The 25,110-nt window shown below is 40.6% G+C and overlaps 2 protein-coding genes across 4 annotated transcripts; one reads left to right on the plus strand and one right to left on the minus strand.

The window, feature by feature from the left end:
* The first annotated feature begins 782 nt into the window (after positions 1-782).
* Positions 783-20,717, plus strand: LOC105455087 (heat shock protein beta-1). 2 transcript variants are annotated; one of them, XM_011698140.1, is made up of 4 exons: positions 783-1,195; positions 9,922-10,038; positions 11,321-11,510; positions 20,157-20,717. In XM_011698140.1, the coding sequence occupies exons 1-4, from the start codon at positions 1,008-1,010 to the stop codon at positions 20,349-20,351; spliced, it is 690 nt and encodes a 229-aa protein (XP_011696442.1). In that variant the 5' UTR covers positions 783-1,007; the 3' UTR covers positions 20,352-20,717. The 2 variants fall into 2 exon arrangements, with proteins under 2 accessions (XP_011696442.1, XP_011696443.1); XM_011698141.1 differs by lacking the exon at positions 9,922-10,038.
* A 620-nt stretch (positions 20,718-21,337) lies between these two features.
* Positions 21,338-24,228, minus strand: LOC105455088 (nischarin). 2 transcript variants are annotated; one of them, XM_011698143.1, is made up of 3 exons: positions 23,757-24,228; positions 23,137-23,443; positions 21,338-23,045 (listed from the first exon to the last, which is right to left on the minus strand). In XM_011698143.1, exons 1-3 carry the CDS (start codon positions 23,882-23,884, stop codon positions 22,080-22,082), a joined length of 1,401 nt encoding a protein of 466 aa, XP_011696445.1. In that variant the 5' UTR covers positions 23,885-24,228; the 3' UTR covers positions 21,338-22,079. The 2 variants fall into 2 exon arrangements, with proteins under 2 accessions (XP_011696445.1, XP_011696444.1); XM_011698142.1 differs by having other exon boundaries at positions 23,137-23,449; positions 23,757-24,227.
* Between the last annotated feature and the right edge of the window lie 882 nt (positions 24,229-25,110).

The raw sequence follows: 25,110 nt of genomic DNA on the forward strand, positions 1-25,110 counted from the left end.
TGCGCGGACGATGATTCGTTTTGTGCCGGCATCGCCTACGCCCGATCTTTATATGAACAAATTTCTAAGAGCGGCGCCTCGTTTTCGCGCGACGTAGTATTTGTTTTAAATACGAAAATAAGTCCGGCCGCGATCTATCGGAAAGTTAACACAGTTGGCCTCAATGCGGGGATTTCCTCGACGGGAAGGGAGTCCATTCTCTTAAATTTGTCGAGTCGGTCTAGTTTATCCAAAGTATATCAATTATTTAGCGTGATTTATTTTTCACCTTTTTTTCTTTTCTTAAAAAATATATCAGAGTATTTATACTATTATATATACGCAGATATTCATTTAAACGATCATGAATATGTTAATTAAAATATTCCAAATTATTTTAAACAATTAAAAGACGAGGCAATCTATATATTTTCTGTCTTGGGAGACAAAATTATGCGCGCTAGCGGCGTGTCTGTAAACGACACAAAAAAACGGACGCGCGCTCTTTCGTTCCGCGCAGGCAGGATGTAGGCGGCGACACGACGCTCTCCCGTTGCGCGTCCGTCAACTTTTCGCTAACGACGCTGATCCCAACGTTCGGCGATTATTATGTCTAATTAGATTTAGGGTCGTCATCGTTCGTGTCAAACATCTACCCGAGCGTCGTTCGCCCGCCGTTCGCGGCCGTTTTCGCGACCGAGCGGGCGACCGCGTGTACGATCACGAGGCGAGCCGAGCGCGGTCGAGGGCGACCGAACACCTACGAGCGGCCGCGCCGGCGTCGCCGGGTATTTAAGGGACCGCGCCGGCGAGCCGCGCTCATTCCTCAGACGGGAACGAGACACGGGACGTGACACGTGCGGCGTTAGTGAAGAGAGAGAAGGAGAGAGAGTAACCCAAGAGTATCGTATTTGCCTGGATATCCGCGGGATCGAATCCGTGCCTTCGATCGCGGCGCGAGTCCAACCCCCCGTCGAGTGATTTACACAGTGACGAGAGACACGAGAGAGTGCTGCCCGGGCGAAAACATGGCCGACAGTGGTATCAAGCGCAACATTCCCATCAAACTCGGTGACTTCAGCGTGATCGACACCGAGTTCTCCAACATACGCGAGCGCTTCGACGCCGAGATGAGGAAGATGGAGGACGAGATGTCGCGGTTCCGCAGCGAGCTGATGAACCGCGAGAGCAACAACTTCTTCAAGAGCACCACCAGGTACGTCGAATGAACTCCCTGTACGGTGTTCTCTCTCTTTCTCTCGCGAGACGCCTAACCTTTCTTCAGGATACGCACACCGGTTACGTTCTCTCCCTCTCGCGCGTCTCTCCGCGCATAAATTCGTCCGACGTTTTACATCGATTTCTCAAAGAGCTCTTCTTTCGAATCACGGATGGTAATTCGAATTCGTTCGCTTACTTACATCGCGGTTGGCCGACACAAACGGTATGTTTACGAGCCGGCACACCCCCCGGCGTGTTGTGTACGTCGAAATCTCGAGGTCGTTTCTCAGGGGTGGGGGAATTACATACAATACGGGGGATTACTGTACGCCGTACATCGGCGCGCAGAGTGAGATCGATAAAAAAAAAATAAGCGTGGGTCGCGAGTAATAAGTAGTTGACATTGGCGGTATCGATTCTCTTGTACGAGCAAATGAATCTAATTTGTCTGATCTGTCGTTATAGCTTGCGACGCGCGAGGGGATTAAGGACGACTTGCAAGAGTTGACCTTCGTACCTTTACGTTGAATTTTCTCTCGCTCGATCGTATATTCGCACACAGGTTTTGCACTCACTTTTATTTCCGATGTTTTTTTAAGAGAGATTCTATTTCGTTTGACGCGGCACGTCCGGCATTGAAATTACTCGCGATCGAAGACCGTCGACTCGACAATTATTTTAACAGCCGTCGGAAGTATCGATTGGCAATACCTGGCTGGAAGAAGAAAAAAAAATTGTATTTTCTCTTTGCATGATAAAGATTCATCGATCGTTGGTATTTTGTGCTGTATACGAGTTCCGTTTCGCGACTCGACTGTCGAGCGATTAAAGAGATTAGCAATCTACCGATCGATCGATCGTACACGCGTTATCATGCAGATGCAATTTATTTCAACATTTTAAGACGATGACTCAATATTGGTTTCCGAAGAAAGAGTGTTATTGTAACGTGCAGAATAGGAATATACATATAATATTAAAATATCTCCGAAACCACGAGACAGATAAGGAAAATAAACCTGTAAAATTGATGAAAGGGCAAATTGCGCGACGTAAAAAAACAGATGATGTCACTTGTAGCTCCCGTCGCGTTAAGAGACTCTACATAAAATCCCTCATTTGCGTGAATTAATTTACGTCGTCGCTGCCTTGTCGAAACACGAGAATGTATAAGTTTCGATGTTTTTATCAATTTTAGTAACATTAAGTGACTCATCATGTGTTACGTCGAATGGAAAATCTGATAGAATGTATAAGCTTTTGCGTAAAAATATAGCTTTTCCCTGTTATTACTTGAAACGTTATTGGTACCGTCGCAAAAACGACGAAACTCTCGCGTGTATCTTGTCAGTGGGCAGCGCGGATGTTCGCGACGATTCGCAGATTGGCTCTGCATTTTTGCATCGATACCAGTCGTTTCGCGCGCATTTCAGTTGCTATTTATAGAGATTCCGTCACTGCATTCTCGCGGACCGGCAGGAGGAGCCTCCTTTGGCGACTCGACGCGCCGGAGGGCGAAGCGGACGGATCTTCGGGAAATGCGCGTGTCGGAAAAATTTGCACAGTCACGTGGAAATTTTTCTCGCTGAAATCGCTTAATTGGCGTGCCGACAATATTCAAAGGCAGTCGGCAATACGTTTAATTAAACTGTACATCGCCATTCGCAAGATACTCTTTAACTTCTTTAACCTTTAAGGGTGGGTACTACCGGGAAAACCTGGAATTCTCAGGGAATTTCATGTTTACCCTTGAAAATCGTGGATTCTCATGGAATTTTACTGATACAATCAAAGAAATTTTTTGAATTTTACTTTTAAATTTAATTTTATCCCTTTAGAAAGTAAACGCGACTCCATATCGAAGGTCTCTGATATTAAAAGTTAATTTATTTTAAAATTGACATGTACTATATAAAGACTCTTTAATCTAAAAAATGATAATCCGGAAATAATAAATCAGGCATTAAGAGTCTAATAACGCAGAACTATAGGTGCGTGAAACAATTTAATCTTCACATATGTAGTTACATCTCCATACAAAATCTTTCGTTACGTTCGAAAAATGTTGTATGGACATGTAACTATATTGTACATATGAGAAGATTAAAATTGTTTCACGCATCAAGTTCTATACGTTATTAAAACTCTTAGTGCCTAATTTATTTTAAAGCTGTACTGAGAAATTTTCTAATCTTATCTGGAATTTTAAATAAAATTCTTGGAAAATGCGGAAATTTTCAGGGAATTTTTTTTACAAAATTTGAATACCCTGTTAACTCATTTCGCATTTCACGCGCGTTCCTTCTTGCAAATTTCGCGTTATTGCTTAATTGGATTGAATAATACAAGAATATATTTCAAATTAAACATCTTTATACGAGGCAAACAGGAATTCCAATAAAAATTTTCCATATTTCATTTTACATCACATTCGACCTCCACAAATCGTTTACTGCAGATCCCGGCAGTCCAACGGGATACAGGCATTCGAGTTTTACGCTGCAAACAGTGATTGTTTCGTCGTATGACATTCGGGGGCATTCGTGTTAAACCCCGGCATATTTTAAATGTGGGAAAACGCCAACTGTTGTACGTGTAACTCGCGGAGAATTACAAGCGATGTCTATTACGCAATTACATCGTCTCGTTGGACGCACAACGGACGCGTTCACTGCAATTTTTTTTTTTACAGCACACCGACACACGCACACGGCCGCGTCTTCTGAATGCGGCATTGTCGTAACTCGAAACAGCTATAGTTTGAAGAAACGAGATGGGAACGCGGAAAAAGAATGAACAATGTTTAAATTCCGGGATTCCGCCCGATCGAAATAAATCCCAGTCAACGTACTCTCCTCCCGAGTCCGTTGCTCGTTTCCTCGAAAGAATCATTGGTTTACGTTTTAATAATGCTGCACTCTCTAATCAAAATTACATTATCGTTGCACAGTGTAGACGTGCCGCTTGTGCATAATGCAATTCGCCGCGCGTGTGCTGAATTGAATTAACGTTGTTTTTCTACATGGTGTTAGAGATAAAAAAAAGGTTGACACTTTATATATATATGTATATGCACACATCGTTTGCGGTGCATCGTTATTACGTCAACGACCTTGACATTGTATCGCGTTGCACGATCGCGAATGGCCCCCACTGGGAATCGCGAGCACTGAAATCGCGCCGCGGCCGCAGGAAAGGTGAGGAGCTTGCAGGGATCCTAGACGAGCGGATTTACGCAGTAATTTTTACGACATCGCCGAGGCAACCGCATCGTCGCAGTCCGCGCTTTAAAGCGAGCCGCGCGCGCACGGTCGTGTTGCTAACGGGTGTTATCGACTCTCGGTTCACCGCCGACCGGCCTAAAGAGGATCCGCGATGATCCTGAACGAGGATCTTTATCCACCCGCGCATAAAACCGTCATCAAGCTGCGGTATGTTGCCCTGCGCGATTCTCCGACGTTCATGCGCGTTAACATCCTTGTCGTCGGTTCGCTTCGGCCGGTTTCGTCACTTGACGAGTTACTCGTGCAAAAAAAAGTACTTTTCACGCAATTAATTGAATTAATGTTTGTATATTATTTTTTCGACGATTCGTCTAATATTGATTAGAGATGATGTATTTATGAAATTAAATTCGCCGATTTAATTATCTACAATCATCCATCTCGCGATCAACATTCCGTCTTATAATACGACTTGAGTTTATCTTTACAAATCAATAAAGGTTCATCTACAATGAAAGTAGTAAGTCGTAAGCCGTAAGAAATTTACCCATCACAGTCGATTATTCTTCTCATATATTCGACTGTGACTGGTCAATTTTTTACGACTTACTATTCTCATTGCAGATGGACCTTAACTGGATCTATTTCGAGAAACATGCCATGTCGTCATTGACTTAAAAGACTCTGACGCGTCTATAAATATGCGCCGCCGCGCGCGATAAGCAGGTGTGCGCTCGGACGCGGTGTCGATCGCGCATCCACGATGGATCATCCTCGTGGGAGGTGAATATGGTCCATTACGAAGTCCGAATAATCACGTGTTCCTGACGTAATTCTTATGTTCAGGGACGGTTACCGCAAATAGACAAGCGCGCGCGTATGGCACATCACGCGGAGTGTCTTCGCTACGCGGATGTATTATTAACATGTAGACGGTGGCCTGTCTATCAGACATATGTCAAGATATTATCGACTGTTCAGCCACCTGTTCGGATTCTGACTTTTTAATCTTTGTTTACTATCTGAATTGAACTTCATTAATAATCGGATCATATACACTTCGTAGCTAGGTTTTTATTTAAAAATGTGAAACTACTTTATGATTCCGCATTCGTATAATCTTTTGTTATTGAATAACATGGGCCTTAAAACATCTGGTTTTACATCGAGTCGATAAATGCAAATCGAATTAGCAAAATCGAATTAGCTTGGAAAAAATAAATATCCTCCGACGTGTGTCGCAAGTTTTCCACTATAAAATAGGAAATTTATGTACACTCGTGGACAATGAGGTTGCGACATTTTTTTTCAGTTAATTTACGAATTTGTAAACTCACAAACATGTTATGTATATAATTAAACTGATGCTGTACCAAATGTTAAACACTAACATCAAATTATCAAATTCATTTATTTAATATTATTTGAAAAACATTATTAGAATGTTAAAAGTCACGCGTTCATAAAACTCACTAAAAAAAAAGTGTCGCAATCTCATTGCCTACGAGTGTACATAAATTTTCTATTTTGTAGTAGGAAACTTGCGACACGTTTCTCGGGACGGAAAATCAATAATTGTACTACCTCGAACGTTCCATACTTTACTTATTTGAAACGGAAAATACGCGAGATAAAAATTGTATGGATTCGATATCGTGCAGCAGGTAGCTTCCGGACAGACGGGATTCGAGCAGCAACAGGAAATTAACTCTTATAACGCAGGGCAATAGCTTGCTAATTGACTTTGCTGAACTATGCTAAACTTTACGCTTGAACTTTCCGCGGATAACTGACGGTACTAGCTGTCTGTCGGTGGATCATATCGCGATTGAAGACTCGAGCGTCGCAATGCGTGCGTGCCAAAGGGAGATTTCACTTTCCGCTCACTCTCGTATGCACACTTTCCCACACACACATACGCGCGCGCGCTCTTTTGTTTCGTCCTACAACCATCGTCTTTCTGTTACACAATGTGCCGGCGATGTGTGACTGACTGTGAGTTTAAGCGATTCATTGACTCTCAGCCGACCATTGGCATCGGCGTAATGGCTAAATATGATTTCGTCGAAACGTGCTCCGTAGCGCCCGATTATCTTATTCGATAGAGTTATAGTTAAGTAGATATAATCTGCGATACGGATAATAAATTCACTGTCATTCTCGTCGAACAAATCGAGAGAGATGAATAATAGTAATAATAATTGCTACAGAGAGAGTTACAACTCTATCATTAGAAATTATATTTAATTTTTTGAAGACGTTTACCATATATGCAAAATAATCATTTCTCTATGATAAAATTAACATTATAATACATCTGTTAATGTTTTAGTTAAACTCGGTCTGCTCATTGGAAGACAAAGGTCTTTATTACGTTCTGTCAAATGAGAGCGGAGCATACGCGGATATGATTCTCGCTTAATAATTTCTGCAATTGGAAAATTGGAATACGCTTGAGCTAGAGTATCTCGATATGAAATTGTGCTATGTATTGATGCAAGACTTCGAGACTGATACAAATTACACCAATCACTTTCAACGATTTCAAGTAGTAAACTGAGTTAAACTAAACAGATTAGATAAACACCGTCTGACTTATTCTTATATCAACAATGAGTTTGCTACTTCTTTATGTTGAATATTTTTATTGTAACTTTTTAATAAAACACTTTTTTTTCTTTTGATAAAACATCTCGACAAAGACTTAAAGAAATACAATATCATATTCTTAGTTATTTCTTAAATTAATTTTGTTACATCGATTATATCCACGTAAGACAGTCGCTACAATATGAATAACGCGGATGAATCAGAATATAAAATCTCTGCCACTTCGTGATCCGCGTCTTGCTTGGCCTTTTCACTCCGACGAATCGAGCTTTGTAAGATCCTACGCTCTACGGTTGACCTCCCTCGATTTCACGAGACGAGATCCGACCTTTCTCTTGTCTGGCGCATAATTGTTCTCTACCGCATTTCTTTCCCATTCTTTCCCACGTAGCCTTCCTGCGGCTTTATTTCAACCCTTTTTCGCTTCCCGTTGGCGAAACGTTTCGTGATATTTAAATGTTACTGCACGAGTCTTAGATTCAATCAAAATTTGACGTAATGTATATCTCGGTTTTCTGTAAAAAGAGTATGAATTATATTGATGCATTTGCGTTCTCGCGACGATAGACCTGTCGAAAGATCCGCGCGACAGCGGAACGGGAATTTATTGACGGCAATCTCTTTGTTCGATACGCCATACCTACGCACGAAGGGAATAAAACGCGGAAAACAGTCGTTATTACTGCCAAACACGTTATATCGCGTGACGGGATATAGTGACATCTCGTTCTTGGAATCGTTTTACTCTGTCGTAGAATTTATTCGACCATCACAAAACTTTATAAACGCCGTGTACACAATCTCGTTTCTTTCGGATATTAATTTTTATCGAAGCGATTCGTGCATTCTCTTTTACAAACTATGATTTTCGCTTCTAAGGAGGGTAAAATATCGTTAGAAAACTTAAATTCACAATAATAAAAGATGAATTTCTTTAGCGGCTTTCACAAAAATTTTTTTTTAATGTCAAGATCATCCATGTATTACGATTAAATTATCTTTTTAGATTTATATAAATGAATTATAAAGAATAGTCCGCTATTGTTTACGATGTTAATGTCAGTTGTCAAATTATCCCGACTTACGTAGGTGCCCTAATTGTAAGATTTGTCTCTTGTGTAAATTTCGCGGGGTGATAAATGAGGCTGGAAAACAGCGATGCGGTATACAATTGTTTTACGGTTAGAAAAACGAAAGTTAACTCTGCGAGGCCCAACGGAGTTAAGGTAACACGAATAAACGTGACTTGAGAAATCACGATCACCCTCGCTATGCGAGTACGCGCTGCGACGACGTAATTACGTGCTATTTATAGTATCCTCCGTGGTAGTGGGTCGACGACCTCTCCGAAGACAAGGCAAGACACTTCCGGTTATCGTGACATTTCGTTCGACGTGACATTTATTTCGCGCCGAGCTGCAATCTAGTTCCCATCTGCATGATCACGTTTACGATCGATCGGAGGTCCTCTCGGGGGATCGTTAATAGGTTTAACGTCGATTATCAGCGGTAATTAGTAGAATAGCGTTGATCTCCGTGGAAGATCATCCGGACGAATGCAGGCGGCCCGTTCGAGAAATTTCGTTTTATCGTATAAACAAACTGCTCTTTTTTTTTTACACAAAACTCTAGAACGGATAAGATTTATCACGTATACGTATTTGCCGAGTGCGCTTATTAAATTCTTAAGTTGTAGAATTAATTTGTATATAGCCTTTACGATTAATTTGCTGCGTGTTTGACGTGTGTCGATTGTCTTACTGCTTTTTGTCCTTGTTTCGAAGCAATTTGCCTCGCAGCATTCGTGAATAATTTTAGATTTGCGATAGCCATTAGTTGTATAGATCTCTAGTACGTTACACGCGCGATGATATTTTTATTCGGTGAAAATTTAGCGCCAATTTCTATGATTTCTTTTTATTTATGTTTATAATTATACAAGGTCTTATGAATATGGAAAGTGTAAGAGATAACAAGACTTGTAAGATTCTTTTTTTCGCAGTTCAACTCTGAGCACTTATGGAGTCGTACTGCAGCACTTTTAACTAAAGCAAAAATAAAATGTAGTGCAAAGAAAAGAAAGAACACGATAAAAATAACAGTAGAGTCAAAAAAAGTATCAAAATTTTCATTAAATCTTGCTGGAAACGTCGCTCGCTTCTTGTTTCTTGGTGCAAATAAACTTATCGGTCTTAAAAATCACAAACATGCTTGTTTTTCCGTTAATGTAACGTACGATTTTATATATACAATTCGAAGCGGCATTTCTTTGTCAGAAATAATTAACGATTAGAAATTCGGAGGAATATAATAATATCGGCACAAACGTTTGAACGAAGAATGGTTTTCATCAACGGCGAATAAATGCTCAACACAGTTATTCGTCGATTAAACAGTCGTTGTTATGACATTAAAGATAGACGTAGTCATGAATTTACATGGCCAAAGTTAGTTTTAATAGATTCCGAGATAGATTCGACTATTTGTTCGCCGGGAAAGACTGGCGCTTGTTGATGAAGACAACAAACAGGCTAGGCAAGAGTGATTTGTCGTTAGTGAAAACAGCAAGCTCGGAAGGGATTTAAGATCTTAGACCCCCCCCCCCCGTCTGACGAATAACTGTTAATCGCCGTGGGTGAAATCCAGTCTGTGGGAACTCCGCGGGACGGGGAGATTAATCGAGCTGTGTGCACCGCCAAGAAACACAGAAGCGAAGACAACGTGACCGCGTGTGGATTAATTCGTTAATTCGGACGACAACACTCCGTAACCATCAGAGTTACATAACCGATATTAATAATAACAACCATCCCTCTTCCTGCGCTCGACTACCGTCTCTCTCGCCTACCGAATGGCTCTCTGCATTGGCACGTGACTAACTATGAAGTCGGCACCACACGAGCACCAGCGAGCACCACACGTCGACGACCTCGAAGAGCGAAGGTTGGGACAAGGTCGACCCCGCAGCACCGTCGAAGCGGTCCGCGTTCGACAGCTTCAAAAGGTGACGCTCTATCTCGTAGAGAAAAGAGAAAAAAAAAAGAACAGAAAACGCACAGAAAAGCACAGAGAAAAAACGAGTCGATCGATAGTAGGAACGATCAAGTGGGATCGGAAGATGTTGCGCGTCACACAGGGGCGCGCATCCCCGATTTCTAAAGCTTGCCGGAAGACCAAGTAAAGATCGACGCTTCGTTTTAAACAGTAGTTGTACATTAGACCGCACACTTTTTGTTACGTCCTGAAATATTTATCCCGCACTGTGTACCGTTTATTTTTCGTTTGCGTCTTTAACTCTTCGCAGAACTTGAAGAATATAAGATTAACAATTTGGCGTTGAGATACGCTCAAATAATTCGGATATGGTTAGCAAGAAGGAATCAAAGTTGTTTTCGATCGTTGTATGATCTAATTTATACAAAGAAAATTCGAAAAATTGAGGATTTTATAAAAAAAACAATTTAGCATTATTGCGTAATCGGTTATTTTCTTAATGTTAATGATTCGTTAATATTCATGAAATTTAGATTTATTAAGTCAATACGTTAACGCATATAAATGTGCTGAGAAATAATAAAAATCTACACATAAAAAATCAATGGCACTAGCAACGTTACAACAGTTTCTTTCTACGAAGGGTTAACGCGGTTGTAATCGCGTCAGAGCGAGTGCAACGAACGAACAAATGTCTCTGCACGTTGTGTGACCCTACACCCGGGACGATGATATCGTTGCCCTCCTGACACAATTCATACCTTATGGTTATTTACCTTATGTTCCTTACAGTTCCGCATAGATCATAGTGCTGCGTGCAAGAGTTAGAATAACGTGAGTTTAGTTAACGCTAGAAAGGGCAAAGTTCAGTGCGTATTAATCGCCAGTTAGCATTTCAAATAAATAACTCGATATTCTTGTTACACAAAATTATGCAATTTTTTACTTCATCTATTTCTGTGCAATGAAAATGATTGCGTGTGAAATATGCTGGCCTTTCTAGCGTTTTAACTGATATATTAACGCACGATTTTATATTAATGTCAATCTCTGCGTGTTATTTATTGGATTTGTCCATCGTCCATCGTCACCGTAAGTAAGGCTTCATACTCTCTCGCACCGACTGTGTTAGTTATAGTTGATAGGTTTAAACGCTAACGGTGTCGCGGGTCCGACGTCGCTCATCACCGCATCAATGTGCCCGACATCTCCTCATTGCTCATTTTAGTCCGCACTTTCACGCGCAGACAACGATCGCCGACGGTAATCGGGGCTTTTGTTTTAAATTACAGCACCACCACTCAGCAACAGACTCAGAACAGCAGTTCTCTGAGTCCGCAGCACGATCATGCCTGGCTGGACGGGCTCAACAGTCCCCTCATCCAGGACGAGGGTGACAGCAAGATGCTGAAGCTGCGCTTCGACGTCTCGCAATACACGCCCGAGGAAATCGTCGTCAAGACTGTGGACAACAAGCTATTGGTGAGTGAAACTACTTCGCGGTTAAAGTTCAAGCCTAGCCATGAAACTATAGAAAGCCATGATAATTGAACCGCTGCCGTAAGTCGAGGCAATTTTTTTCTATTCTAATGTCTTTTATGATAACTAAAGGCTGCGAAACTATAGCAACCACGATCGCTCGGTGCCGTTTATCACTATCATAATTAATACGCGTTATTCTCGTACACCAGAAATCCTACACATTATGATTTTTGTGAGAAAACTAGAAACATTCTGGAAACTAAAAATTTGCGATAATTTATTTACTCAATTATAAGATTAAAGATATACTCGCCTATTTCTTGCAAATAACGACGATCCGTTTGCATTTGTTAATTGCCGAGAATGTTGTAGAAAAGACTCCAATATGGAAAATATTTTTTATTTATAATCTACTTGTGATGTTATCTTCAATATTTAGCAGCCAAAGTCTACCCTTAGTAATAAATTATCCGAGTATATATAAATTAATCATACGTCTAAGGATACGTCTATCTTCAAATAAGATTGATTTACTTCGGACAATGGATGTTACTCAAAGCCTGAATCTTTCAATTTATTGCGATTTCTCCCCGGTTCATCTGGCAACCCGAAATTATTATACGGTTGACTCATCACGCGCGATATACCGCTGGATCCCGCGATCTGTTGCGCAACTTGGCAAGGTGCAAATCTGGCTCAAGTTTTTGCGCAATTGGCGAGGATTGGCGCGACACAAAGTTGTCTGTCACGCGCGCAATGTACCGTCATAAGTTAATTACTCGCAAATTGCGCGCTACAATCGTTTTTTTTTTTTTTTAGACCTTTTCATTTACACAGTTCGTTTGTAGTTTACGTTCGCCGAGGAATTGACTCTAGGAATTGACACGCGAGGATTACCAATTTCCACATCTCTTATAGGATATCTTGTGCTAAATGGAGAAGCCTTAAGATTCGAGTAGACATATGAATTATTATTTCCCGAGTTGACTGTTAAATATAAATAAATGAAATATAAATTTAATTATAATAGTATAGATATAAAGATATATTTCTTTTTTAAAAAATTTGCATTTAAATATTATATCCAGTTGGAGAGACGGGATATGTGAAATACTTTCGGTACTTGCGGATCTTTATGAACTACGTAGAACGTTGTAATTGATGGTGTTACGTCACTTCCCGCGAGGAAAGCGAGCCTCACACATCGAGTAATGCGTTACGAGCTTCATCACGTCCCGTGGTTTCGGACGATTGGCTTGACGATTCGCGAAATTTAACTTTATTCCATTTGAACGCAGAGGCGCAGAGCTCGGTATATAAATTCAACAAATTTACATTCGCCCTCGCGGTCTCGCCGTCGCGGAAAATTAGAATTTTAGCGGCAGGAAGTGAAATATTGGAGCGCGAGAATTCCTCGGGGTTTCTCTACGCGCGCGCGTGTCCGCTCTTCGAGATCCTTCTCTAACGTTCTCGCGCGCCCGACCTGGACGGAAATAACCGTCGCCGAAAATAAATTCACGCCAGTCGTCATACCGGCGGACCGGAATAATGTTCGGCCATTGTGAGCAAACAAGCCGAACGCGTGATATGCGGGGACGTTGCGATTACGCTTATGAATTACACAAGAGACCCGTCGCCTAAACACATGTATCTCGGAAGTGACACGCGAATAACGATTTTTACGAAAAAAAAAAGTTGAATTTGATAAATTTATTGTTGAAAAACAAATGCGCACGCGTGACAAACAATTACTTCCGCTCCCACGGCAAGTCTAACAAAAAATTAGGATGTCATTTCGCGTTGATGTACGATATCCGTCTTTTCTTTCTGCAATGCGAATTGTAATACGATCATAGAATTATCTATTTATTTCAATAAGAGAGGTAATGGAGCGGAAATCGAATACTCTTTCTCTCGAGCACGGGTATTGCAAAAGTTCTTATACCGTTGTGCACGAGATCGGAGGATGAGGTCATTGTACCATCGTACTCTCGTTCTTCGCGATGAAAGAAAGCTCGTAATGATGTAAGATCCATCGAGGAACAAGGCACGGCATTATTCCGATGATTTATTCGATAAATGATCGGAGCCGATCGAGCGCACTCCTTTATTTTCGTTTTCTTCTTCGCGATCTCTTAAAAATCACGACTGACTCTACGAAGCGGGCAGGTAACTCAACTTTGCACTCAACGTTCCAAAAGAGTCGCGCTCTTCCAGAGCTTATTACGGTTTATTTAGATTGGAAGTCGATTTCTCTTTAAAGAGATGATTTTAGCATTGTTTTTCTTAGCATTGGTTTCAAGTAGTTCGTGGCAGCTCGGTGTAAGTGCGCGGCTGTCAAAACAACGTGTCTCCCTGGATTGTCTGCACGCTACACACTCCCCCTTTCAACTCGAAGAGCCGATACGCATTCTGCCATTCTCGATTCGTTCCTATTCACATTCGTCGATCGTGTCTGGCCATCTTATCTTTTTCGAACGAGGTCGTCGGCATATCAACGCTCAAATAAATTCTTTATCCATCTCGGCAATCCTCGTTGAAAGTTCCGCTGCCACGTGGGCAACCCAAATTTTTCGTGTCGATCGATCTCCCTGTCTCTCTTCTTCTCGGGCACGAATTCGGCGATTCCGTTCACAAAAACGAATCGATCATTTATCTTCGCGCGCGACCGGAGGTCCCTCTCTCTGAAATAATTTCAAGGGAACCGGAGCAGTCTGCCATAAACGGATTCGCCCGGGGAGACCCGACGGAGAACTCGAGAAACTTGCCTGTGTCGTATAACGTGGTCAGGGTCTGACGAATTCAGGTCGGCCACGCACCACGAGCGGACCTTAAAGGGCTCGACCAAGGACGAGGCCTCGAAGGACGAGTAGTCCGGGCCGGGTAATGGGACGTGTACGGGAGTAGAGAGTAGATCATCTCGTGAATTTACGGCCGGTTGACGTCATCGCAGAAGCAGCGAGAAAGCGTGTGTATCTTCGTCTCCTTTCTTGTTCTTATAATGTACTCGTGCTGGTATTTTGATAGGGATTTAATTGATGGATCGATATTGTATGAAAAAATTGGAACGATATTTAATATTAATGATTGAACAATGTGGCGTAAAATTATAGTTAATTAACACACGGTCGATAAAATTATAGTTAATTAACCACATGGTCGATTATATCTCATTAAATTTTATGTAACGGAGGGACAGATTCCAAGTTTGTCGAAGCTGACCATCTGTAACAGATAACTCTCTGTATATATTGCATAATTGATGGATTTTACTTGATCCGGGAATATAATCTTTCTTTTTTTGCGTCGTAGATGAGTGTTTCATTAAATGTATCGGGTTGATAATATCCGGGCGCTTTAATCAACTTTCGAAAGATTCAGGGTCTGTTTTTATTCGCGCAAAAGCAAAAGTGGGAAGTAGGAACATCAAAATTCACGGTTATATTTAGTTTGTGAGTCAGAGGCTGCCAGCGGCTTACGTTATTTTCGACAATCGCGGCACCGAATTTCAAAACGGCAACTATCACTATTGATGCCGAGGATATTTTAATACAGAAATCTCCTTTTCTAACTCTCTCAAACAAACAAAAATTAATTATACAATTATAACATAATTTTTTTCAGACCATTATGTGTTAATACCATTATGTATATTTAAATTAATGAAAGAAACGGTAGAGATGATTGATTTTATGTATGCCAAAGATAGTAAAATAAAATTAAAAATATTAAAATAATAAAATAATATGATTAGTTTTGCTTTTAATTCTTATTTTTTAATTTAAATTTATTAGTTTACTTTGGTAACATTCTTTGGGTGTAACTTTTGACATAACTTGTATATGATTCTGACATGGGAAATTTAAGTATTTAAACTTCTAAAAAATATTCGAAAGTCTGTGGTATAATTTAATATAATTGAATTAGTATATCGTCGTGTATATACCATAACCCAGATCTCGTCGCGCAGCTCGTCAGGGGTGCTGAAATTTGGCAAATCGGTCACTTCAATGACTAGTGGTTACAGCTGGTAGGTGGTTGCGTAATGCTCGTTTCTCGTAAGACGATATCCATCGCGAAAACTTAGATCCTGCGAGGAGTTGAATTACCGTAGTCCGTTCCCGACGTCTCCTTTTCGTCTTTTCGTTTTTCCGTTTCATTTTCTCCTTCAGCTCTCTTTCTTTTTCTCTGTCTCTTGCGGGGATCTAGGGTTACCCGCGCGCGCATTTTTCTTCATCATAGTTTTGTTCTTTTACGGTCGGCACGATCGATATCCCGAGGAACGTAGCAACGAGAGAATCGCGTTAGCGGATCACCGCCGTCACGAGAGAATCCATTTCGCGGCTTGCTCGTTAGGAGGAAGAAATCCCGGTACTTGGCATCGATATTTATATATTGCCGTATCTGTCGGTGGTATTTCGAGAGACGCAGCCGAGCGATTTAAAGTCGCTCTTTCCTCGACAAATCGTAAAAAATCCCAAGGATCGAATTGTAAAAACATTTCGTTAGAAATGAGAATCAAGAGAATTAACAGTGAGAATGATTAAACAAGAGCGAGAATTGACCTGCTGTCCTTCCTTCTGTTAGCTATTAGGAAATTTCTCGAGAAGCTATAGGGCTAGCTCGTAAAGGTCAGCGAAGTAATTACATCAGCCGCCTTCGTTATCTCGGCTACTTTTACATCCGCTTATTGTACCGACCGGCCGCGAAGCGGTGCCAAGGAATTCATACCTGAAAATTATGCAAGGCAAGCGCGACACGCGCCTTGAAATCAAATACGAACCCGCTAGAGTCTTATACGACGCGACGGTAGAGATCGAAGAGAAGGACGTGTGACGCGATGGCGCAGGTTGCATCGGATGTCAGTCCAATTTTTCGCGTGGCAAGGTTAAGGCTTATTTCGTTCATTGGCATTGCGGCGTCGCGGACGGATGGAATCCGCGGTCGATCCGGCCGGTCTTCCCGGCCACGCCGAACGCGGATGGCAGTTCGTTCGAGAAGCGAATCGCGAGGCGAACGGAGTCGTAACTCATTAGCGGCTTTTACGTAATGTAATTAGCACGGCAAGCCTCGCCCCTACCGTTCGCGACTTTTAATCGTTGATGTTTGCCGCTCTAATGGGCGCGGTCGTATATCCCGCACCTGCATTTTTCTCGCACGCGACAAAGCCGTCGAAGACACGCTTCAAGAACTATCATCGCGATTAGCGACGAGGGGCGAGCACGAATCAAACTTTGCGATTTGCTGTTGATAGCAATCGGCGAAGTGATTGCCGACTTACTACTTGCAGTGCTTGTTCAAGTATTTCGAATGTTCCTTTTATAGAGGATATTATATATGCAATATTCCTGATGGAAACAGAAGCTTCGCTTCAATTGGCTTTAATAGACATTTAATTAAGTTTGGGATTTAACTAATCTTGAGTTTTGATATTACAAATTAGACAAAGATTTTTTGAGGTGTTAAAAATATAGCACGAATCAAACTGGATTTGCTGTTAATAGCAACCGGCGAAGTGATCGCCGACTTATTAATTGTAATGCTTATTCAAGTATTTCGAATGTTACTTCGATAAGAGGATATTATATACAATATTTCTGATTGAAACACAGAAGCATCGCTTCGATTGGCTTTAACAGAAATTTAATTAAGTTTGAGATTTAACTGATCTTGAGATATTTGATATTACAAATTAAACAAAGATTTTCTAAGGTGTTAAAAATGTAGCTTCAATAAAAATAAAATTAATTTTATTTGAGCTTTTTTAAGATACTTAATATTAAAAATTAGAGAGATTTTCTGTGGCGTTGAAAAGTATACAGGCTTCAACAAAAATTTAATTAAGCTCTATATTGAGATGTCTAACATTAAAGATTAGGGAGATTTTCTCATGTGTCAAAAATATGGCTTGACTCAGGGATACTTGATATGTACACGCTAGAAAAGTGTTTTCTTTTGTTTGATCATGTGAGTCAACACTGCATACTCGCCACCGATTCTCCTCAAGGCGAGTCGCTTCTCAGCTGTCGCAGAAACTCCGCGATTTCTAAATACGTCGCTGATCGAACTCTCCATTAACATGATGTAACTCCGCGTCGTAATAACACCGTTTATACAAAACTCAACGGCGGCGCTATCTGCAAATTATGTAATATTTGCACGTCTTCGAGCAGCAACACGCTACCGAAGTCCTGCGCCGCCCGTGTGTACTTTAAATCCACTTTTAACTGGAAATTTTATCTTAAATCTATCGAAGATATTCTATAAGGCGAATAACCATATCCGATGGCGATAATTCCATCATAGATATGTACTGTCGGAGTGAGAGAGAAAGAGAGAGACGAAGGTGCGTAACGCGAGTGGCGCGGTACGTGCCGGAGCCTGGATAAATAAGTCGACGTCTCTATATCTCATGTATATTTCATCGGGGTGCTTTTTTTTTTCGTCGGTAAAATCTAGGTGAACTGCTTCACGGCGAAGAGAAGGAATCGAGTAACGAGCGCGCAGTGCCTTTACGAGCGAGTTACGTTTGAAGAATTCGGGACGCGGGACGTATAAAGAAATATTCGCGCGCGCACGAGCGGCGATTCCGCTTCGCGATAAAATGTAAATTCTCATCGATCGCTGAGTCAACAAAAAGCCGCTCGATAGGAAGCACGTTGCGGGGAACACGAAGCTCAGGACGGTTATATCGTAGAGAACTAGATATCCGTCATCCGAGCGTTGTTTTCGTATATTAAATATTTTACCGTGGAAAAATTTGCGGAAGGGGCGCTTGAGGGGGGAAACAAGAAACAAGAGTCGTGCAACAAGGATGAACTTTGAAGGATAAGCTTGAAAATATCGATTCGCGTCGACGTGATGTAGAAGGTGGAAGCGATGGCGGTATACGGTCCGCCATCTTCCCCGTCTCGTCCTTCGTTCCCGCTGCGTTTCGTCCCCTTTACGACTGCCATGTATATCTCCCAAGACGCCAGGCGTCCCGAGATTGTGTCGTGGCTCTCATAACCCACTTTCGTCGCTGAGAACGACATTCTTTCACGAGATGCCCGGTCTCATTTCCCGCCTTATCTCGACGAGCTTCCGGAATCATGCAGTTGTTTGTACACTGTACGTAATAATTTTTTAAATTTCTGAATTAAAAAGAGAAATGTATTCATTTAAAAACTAAAATCTACAGCATTGTAAATTTCGGCGCGCAGCTTGAAACGGCTGAATAATGGAATTAAGAAATACTGTACATAATATTTTTTAAACTTCTGAATTAAAAAGAGAAATGTATTCATTTAAAAACTAAAATCTACAGCATTGTAAATTTCGGCGCGCAGCTTGAAACGGCTGAATAATGGAATTAATTAAGAAATTCATAGAAATTACCATATTAGGCACCAAGATCCTGCAGCCGTTGAAGGCGCTCTCGACTATAAATTTCATATTTATTTTTTATAATTAATATTTTATGAATATTAATTATATTAATTATATTATGAATATGAAATTTATAATTATCTATTTCTAATTTGTATATCATAGAGTCGTGTTTAGATCGAGTTACAATAAAAGTATTTGACGAATTTCGAAAAATTCAAGAAAGTTATTTTTATGAAGTACAGATTTGTCACAGAGGACATACAGAAGTACGTCCGTGAAGAAACACATACGAAGTGTGTGTTTCTTCGTATGATAAAGTCGATGCATCTTTTGTAATGCGTGTGCATCGGCTGGCGGAAAAATGAGATCGATGTTCTGACACGTTATACTAACCTTACGCGTCTAAGGAGACGAAACCTACGCATGGTCGAACGAAGCGGAGCATGACTCATGGGTCGAACGCATGAGTAATACGGTCACTATTACGGGGTACTCTCACGTTGCCCTATTTCTAGATCACTCGGGGAAATTGCTCGTTACGGAGTCACGAAGGACACTTATCAAGTGATATCTCTCCTTGCGATTGTCGCTCGTAAAAATTCGGTCATCCGATAAGGCGACAGTTCTTTTTGCCGCTCCGCGAGCCTCGAGTTTCTCGAGGGGAGGAGAAAAGAAACGTTTGTACGGCCGAGGAATGAGCAAAGTCGGGGGGGGGGGGTTGTTAATCCGATGCATTCGTAATGATAAATCAATCGCGACGTAGTACTTTAGGCGCACGCGAGGCGAATACTAATGAGAACTTGTAAATTCATGTCAGTGTATAAGAACATGTGACGCATACTGAGGAGGGGACCGCGGACGAATTATTAATACCCATTAACTTAGCAAGAATAAAGTCACCGTATTATGGCATTACGGCGTAACTTGGCTATTGGCCACAATGCATATTTTAATTTCATGGCGATAGAAGCTAAAAAGGTAGCTGCAATATCGTTTGGAGAAAAACTTCTATTAAAAAAATTTTCTTTCTCTATACATACAATATTTTATAATTTTATATACATAAAGATAAAATGTTATTAAATTAAAACTTAGCTTATGTAACATAATCTGTGATTTTTCTAATTAATAGTATGATGAGATCTAAAATTATTATATAACGCTTTACTATTCGATTACGTTTAATTGTCAATGAACAGAATTAATAGCGATAATTGTGAAGTTCCTCATGTAACTGTTTTCTCATTTAACGCAATGCAACTTTTGTTTGTCCAGGTCCACGCCAAGCACGAGGAGAAGACGGAGAGCAAATCTGTGTACAGAGAGTACAATCGGGAATTCCTGTTGCCGAAGGGAACCAATCCTGAGAGCATCAAGTCTTCCCTGAGTAAGGACGGTGTCCTTACCGTCGAGGCACCCTTACCGGCGATTGGCTCGGGCGAGAAGTTGATTCCGATCGCACACCAGTAATCTCTCCCCCTCCCTCTCAAGTGACGAATTGCGGAAAGTCGATTTCTAATTTTCTGCCTCGAATTCCTCCCACCATCCGACTTCCTCAAAAATTGGACCTTTCCTTCGTAAGTCCTCATATTCTTCTACTATTATCTATTATAGTAACTTAAAGAAGTTGATCCATTCGCGCGAGAAAGTTTGACCAATTTTAAATGGATAGCTGAAAAAGCGACCACGCCAAGTGCCTGGCTGCGTGTCGACTTTCGACGAAAGATTAAAAAAGAAAAAAAGAAATCAAAAGTAGAGCAATGTTGGTGAAGTGCTATAAATGTCAAAAAGAAGCTAAAAAATGTGTTTGATAAAATATCTTTTTCCTTTTTCGTACGAGCAGCTTTATTCCTTTGATACACAAAATATTTCCGATTCCCTCGTAGAAATAGTGTAATTTTTTTTCAGAAATGTGCATTGCTTTTTGAAAACGATGTATGATTTTAGTTAGACTTTTTTTTTTTTGAGAGAAGTTGTGAGCTGTATTGCTTACTTGTGTACTTGCGTATCAACGAGTCGAAATCAACGGAAAAACAGCCGTTTGCAACGGTTAACTTATGTATGTTAGTTTTTAGGTGTACGTTAAAAGACTATAACACAATGCTTAGAATATATGACCATTATATTGATATTATTTATGAATATTTTAATATTTCCGAAATATGCGCTACACACACTCAACACACATACACGCACACATACACACAACGTACATGAAACATACGATAAACATAATATTTAAAGGTAATGCGAATTTAAATAAAAATCTATGATAAATATAACAATACAACGAATTTATATTCCTGACGATGAAAAAAATACAAAAATATTATGCTCTTCCTCGCATTATACAAGGTGAGAAATATTTCCGCTCACATGATAAATACAAGTTTGAATTCAAAGCGATGTTGTATATAAAATATAATTTTTTAACATGGTATTGACAAGATACACATATTATCACAGAATTTATTTGTCTTTATTAACAAAATATTTTTTATACACGGATAAATTGCTTCTATGTTAAATTATTATAAAATTGTTACATAAGATCTGTGTTAGTATTGTTCTTTAAAATTGAAAAGATTTAAACATTATTTCGGAATAAATAATATGCAATTTATTCGCACTAAAACTCTAAGAAAATAACATCAAACAAATTCGATAATCAAATATATTATATGTAAAATACAATAGATACATGGATTAACTCATTGTTATAGACAATCGATAAAAATCTATGATATGTATAAAACAGTAGAAATTTTACAAATTCATTTTAATGAGATGACATCAGATTCATATAATTTTGTCATGGATTATATGAAGTGTTTTTTTTACTTGCAAAAAAAACCCGTGTTTCATCTCGGATTTTATACATGAGATTACAACACGAAACTTTTAAAACTTATCGTTCCTTTTTTTTTATTTCGGTATGTTTTGAAGAATCGTGGTAAAAGTAAAAAGCACGTCGTTCTTACGTTATCCATATATATTGTGAATCAGTAAAAAAAAGCGAATGTACAAATAAATCGAGACCAAAAATAATATTACGGTTTTTATCGAGAAGAAAGGATCAGTCTCGTAGTGTGATAAAATCTACATACCGTATAAAACTTTTTCATTTCTTATCTAAATTTGTTCACGTAACACGGTTGGCGCGATAAGAGAGGAGAGTAGGTATCACGATAAAAATTTCTATATACTTGGAATCTCAGCGGAGAAAAGCGGCGCGTCGGACGCGGTGAACGACGGCGATTTACCCTCCCTCGCGATACGCAACGCCTGATGAACCGACACGGTATCGAGTTCCTTTTGATTCGGCTTTTCGTTATCCAGACAAATGTCGGCGGCTCTCTTACCGAACGGCTCCAGAACCTTGACTCTGTAGTCGACTATCGTCGACACCGGATTGCCCGTTAGCCTCAGGTTCTCCAGGCACGGCAGATGACCGATGTGCTTCACCTCCTCGATCTTCTCGATGCGGTTGCAGCTCACGTCCAGTCCCTCCAGCGAGTACAGCTTCGAGAAGCTGGCGAGCGACGTGAGTTTGTTTTGCGACAGGTCGATGTAAACGATGTAACCGAGCCTCGTGTGAAGATCGTCCGGCAGGCTGGTGAAGTTGTTCGACGCCAGATACAATTGGGACAATCTCGGCAACAGCGTCACGTTCGAGATCTCCGACAGGTGGTTGTTGTTCAGCGTGAGGCACTCTATGTGCGGCAGAAGTTTGATCGCCTCGTCTATGACTTCTATACGATTGTCACTGAGATCCAAGTGCGTCACCTTCATCCACACGTGCGAGTCGTTGGCGTTTTCGATGCTCTTGTGCACCTCCTCGCACATAGCCAGTTCCACGATGTTCCTGAGCTTCGTGTTGGTGACTCTCAACGTGGTCACGGTGTCTCGGAGGTTTCCCATGTTGTAAATCTTATCGACCGGATAACGATCGATCGTTAGGTATTGCACATTTTTGAAGGTGGACAGTTCGATGGACAAGGAGGACGGATAGATGTTGCTGGTTTTGTAGGGCTCCGAGCTCCCCTCGATCGTGAGGCTGGTTAAACGCGAATTAAAGTCCAAAACGTGACTGAAGTCATACTCTTTGTCCACGACTTCCAACAACGGGCACGGCTGTTTCAATCTTTCGCTGATCGCATACAGCTGAAAATAAAAATAGATAATATTATAGTGTCTTTTTTTTGCGCGATATAAATCTTCATATCAATTAAAAACTGAGTTGTACTTCAATTACCTGTACGGGATTGAATTTGTAGCTCGTCGAGGCGTGTAGCAAAGTGTCGCCCGTTACAAAAAATTCCAACGCCATGCTTTGCACCAGGAAATATATATCGTACTCGTGCAGATCCAGGAACAGGGCCAGTTCCCTGGGCATCGCCTTCTTCAAGTAATTATAAACGGCGTTCAGATATATCTCGAGACTCTGCCGACGTTTCTCCACGAAGACCTCACACTTGTTGCCTATGAGCTTTTTCGGTGGAAATATGTCCTTCTCGACGCAGTATTTGGAGACAAAGTTTTCGTGTAACGTCGCAAACGTACTGTACCTTCGACACAAAGAGAAGCCACAGTTTTTCTTTTCTCTTTTCGTATTATGATAAATTACATGATAAATTTTGCGCTTCGTGTCTTATTCTCTTCATTTGAATTATTCTCTTAATTTTAATTAACTATTATATATTTATACATTAATTATTATTATACATAGATTTTTTTTTGTAAATAAATAAAAAATATAATCTTGAGCGTTTTATATACACGCTCACGCATACACACACACAAACAGGTTACGAGTTAAACGGAGCGCAAAATATGCCTCGCTCGCGACGAGGAGACGGAGAGTGTCAATGTCACCTGTGCTTGACGGTCCATTTAATCGACGCGATCCCAACCTCGATGCAGTAATACGTGACCCCGTCCACCGTGTCGACCGACGGTATTTTCAGGTGGACGTTCTCCTGATTCTGCAGCAGGCACGCCATGGCCAGGCCGTGGGACGCGGCTGGGGTTTCGGATTTATACGTGGCAAAGATCCCGGCGAGTCCGCGAGGTTATCCTCCTCGCGTAATCGGGCTGCTCCGCCGCTGTATGTATCGAGGAACAAACGCGGGCGCGACGCGCATTTAGGGGCAGAGTCTGCGGTTGCCGCGCGTCGCAACACGGGCCATCGCGATTACGCACGTACACACACGCGTTCGGCGCTTATCACCGACGTATTATACCTCGCGACGTACGACGTTGTTCCGCAACGCGAGACGAGGCCGCGACACGAGTACGCATTTTTGACAAGCTTGACAGCTGTCGCGGATCGCGAGGGGAATAAAGAAAGAAAAGAAAAAGAGCCACTCGCGTACGCTGCTGCCATCTCACGGCGAGACGGCGCAACGACGAGGATCACGCCGCGGATCGCTCGGCCATCGATTTCAGGGTTGTGCCGTAGATTTCAAGATTACGTCTAGGTAACCGTCCTTATTAGTGTGCTTTTATATTTAAATAAGTCATAAAAATAAACTGGTACAAATAAATAGACAAAGTATTTTTTTTATTAAGTTAATACTTTAATTTAATAAAAAAAAACACTGTCTATTTACTTGTCAGTTTATTTTTTAATAAAATAAGTCATAAAAATAAACTGGTATAAATAAATAGACAAAGTGGTTTTTTTTATTAAATTAATATTTTAACTTAATAAAAAAAAACACTTTGTCTATTTACTTGTCAGTTTATTTTTATGACTTATTTAAATATAAAAGCACATTAATAGGGACGTACAGGCACACTAATACCGCGGGCAGTTACTTTACACGGATTATTTACGTGAAATCTACGTGATGTTTACATGGTCTTTTTGCTGCGTAAACAATTTATACTTGTAAACTATGTAGACTATTGTAAATTGTATCACTAATATATACAATATAAAAGAATTAAATTATAAAGCAGTCTCTACCCACAATAGAAATGTCCAAAATGTATCTATAGGAACAGACTAAAGATACTACATCTTTAGAATATTCTTGATATATTTTGAACATTAATTTATTGAGATTAAGATTAAGAATGTAACCAGAAAATTTTTCTTATTCAAATGTAGTTTTTTTTTACATAAACGTTAAATTATATGTATTTATTAAATGAATAAATTGTGGTCTACTGACTGTCTACAGAGATGACACTTTATATAAGTTTACGTTGTTTACACATAAAC

This window comes from Wasmannia auropunctata, unplaced genomic scaffold, assembly GCF_000956235.1.
Source record: "Wasmannia auropunctata unplaced genomic scaffold, wasmannia.A_1.0 LD335949.1, whole genome shotgun sequence".
Classification (NCBI taxonomy): domain Eukaryota; kingdom Metazoa; phylum Arthropoda; class Insecta; order Hymenoptera; family Formicidae; genus Wasmannia; species Wasmannia auropunctata.

Coding starts and splice junctions, on each gene's coding strand:
- LOC105455087 (XM_011698140.1), top strand. CDS start 1,008: ATGGCCGACAGTGGTATCAAGCGCAACATTCCCATCAAACTCGGTGAC. Junction 1,196..9,921: donor TTCTTCAAGAGCACCACCAG/GTACGTCGAATG, acceptor CTAACTATGAAG/TCGGCACCACACGAGCACCA. Junction 10,039..11,320: donor GCGTTCGACAGCTTCAAAAG/GTGACGCTCTAT, acceptor TTTAAATTACAG/CACCACCACTCAGCAACAGA.
- LOC105455088 (XM_011698142.1), bottom strand. CDS start 23,884: ATGGCGTGCCTGCTGCAGAATCAGGAGAACGTCCACCTGAAAATACCG. Junction 23,450..23,756: donor AAATGGACCGTCAAGCACAG/GTGACATTGACA, acceptor TTTGTGTCGAAG/GTACAGTACGTTTGCGACGT. Junction 23,046..23,136: donor ACAAATTCAATCCCGTACAG/GTAATTGAAGTA, acceptor TTTTATTTTCAG/CTGTATGCGATCAGCGAAAG.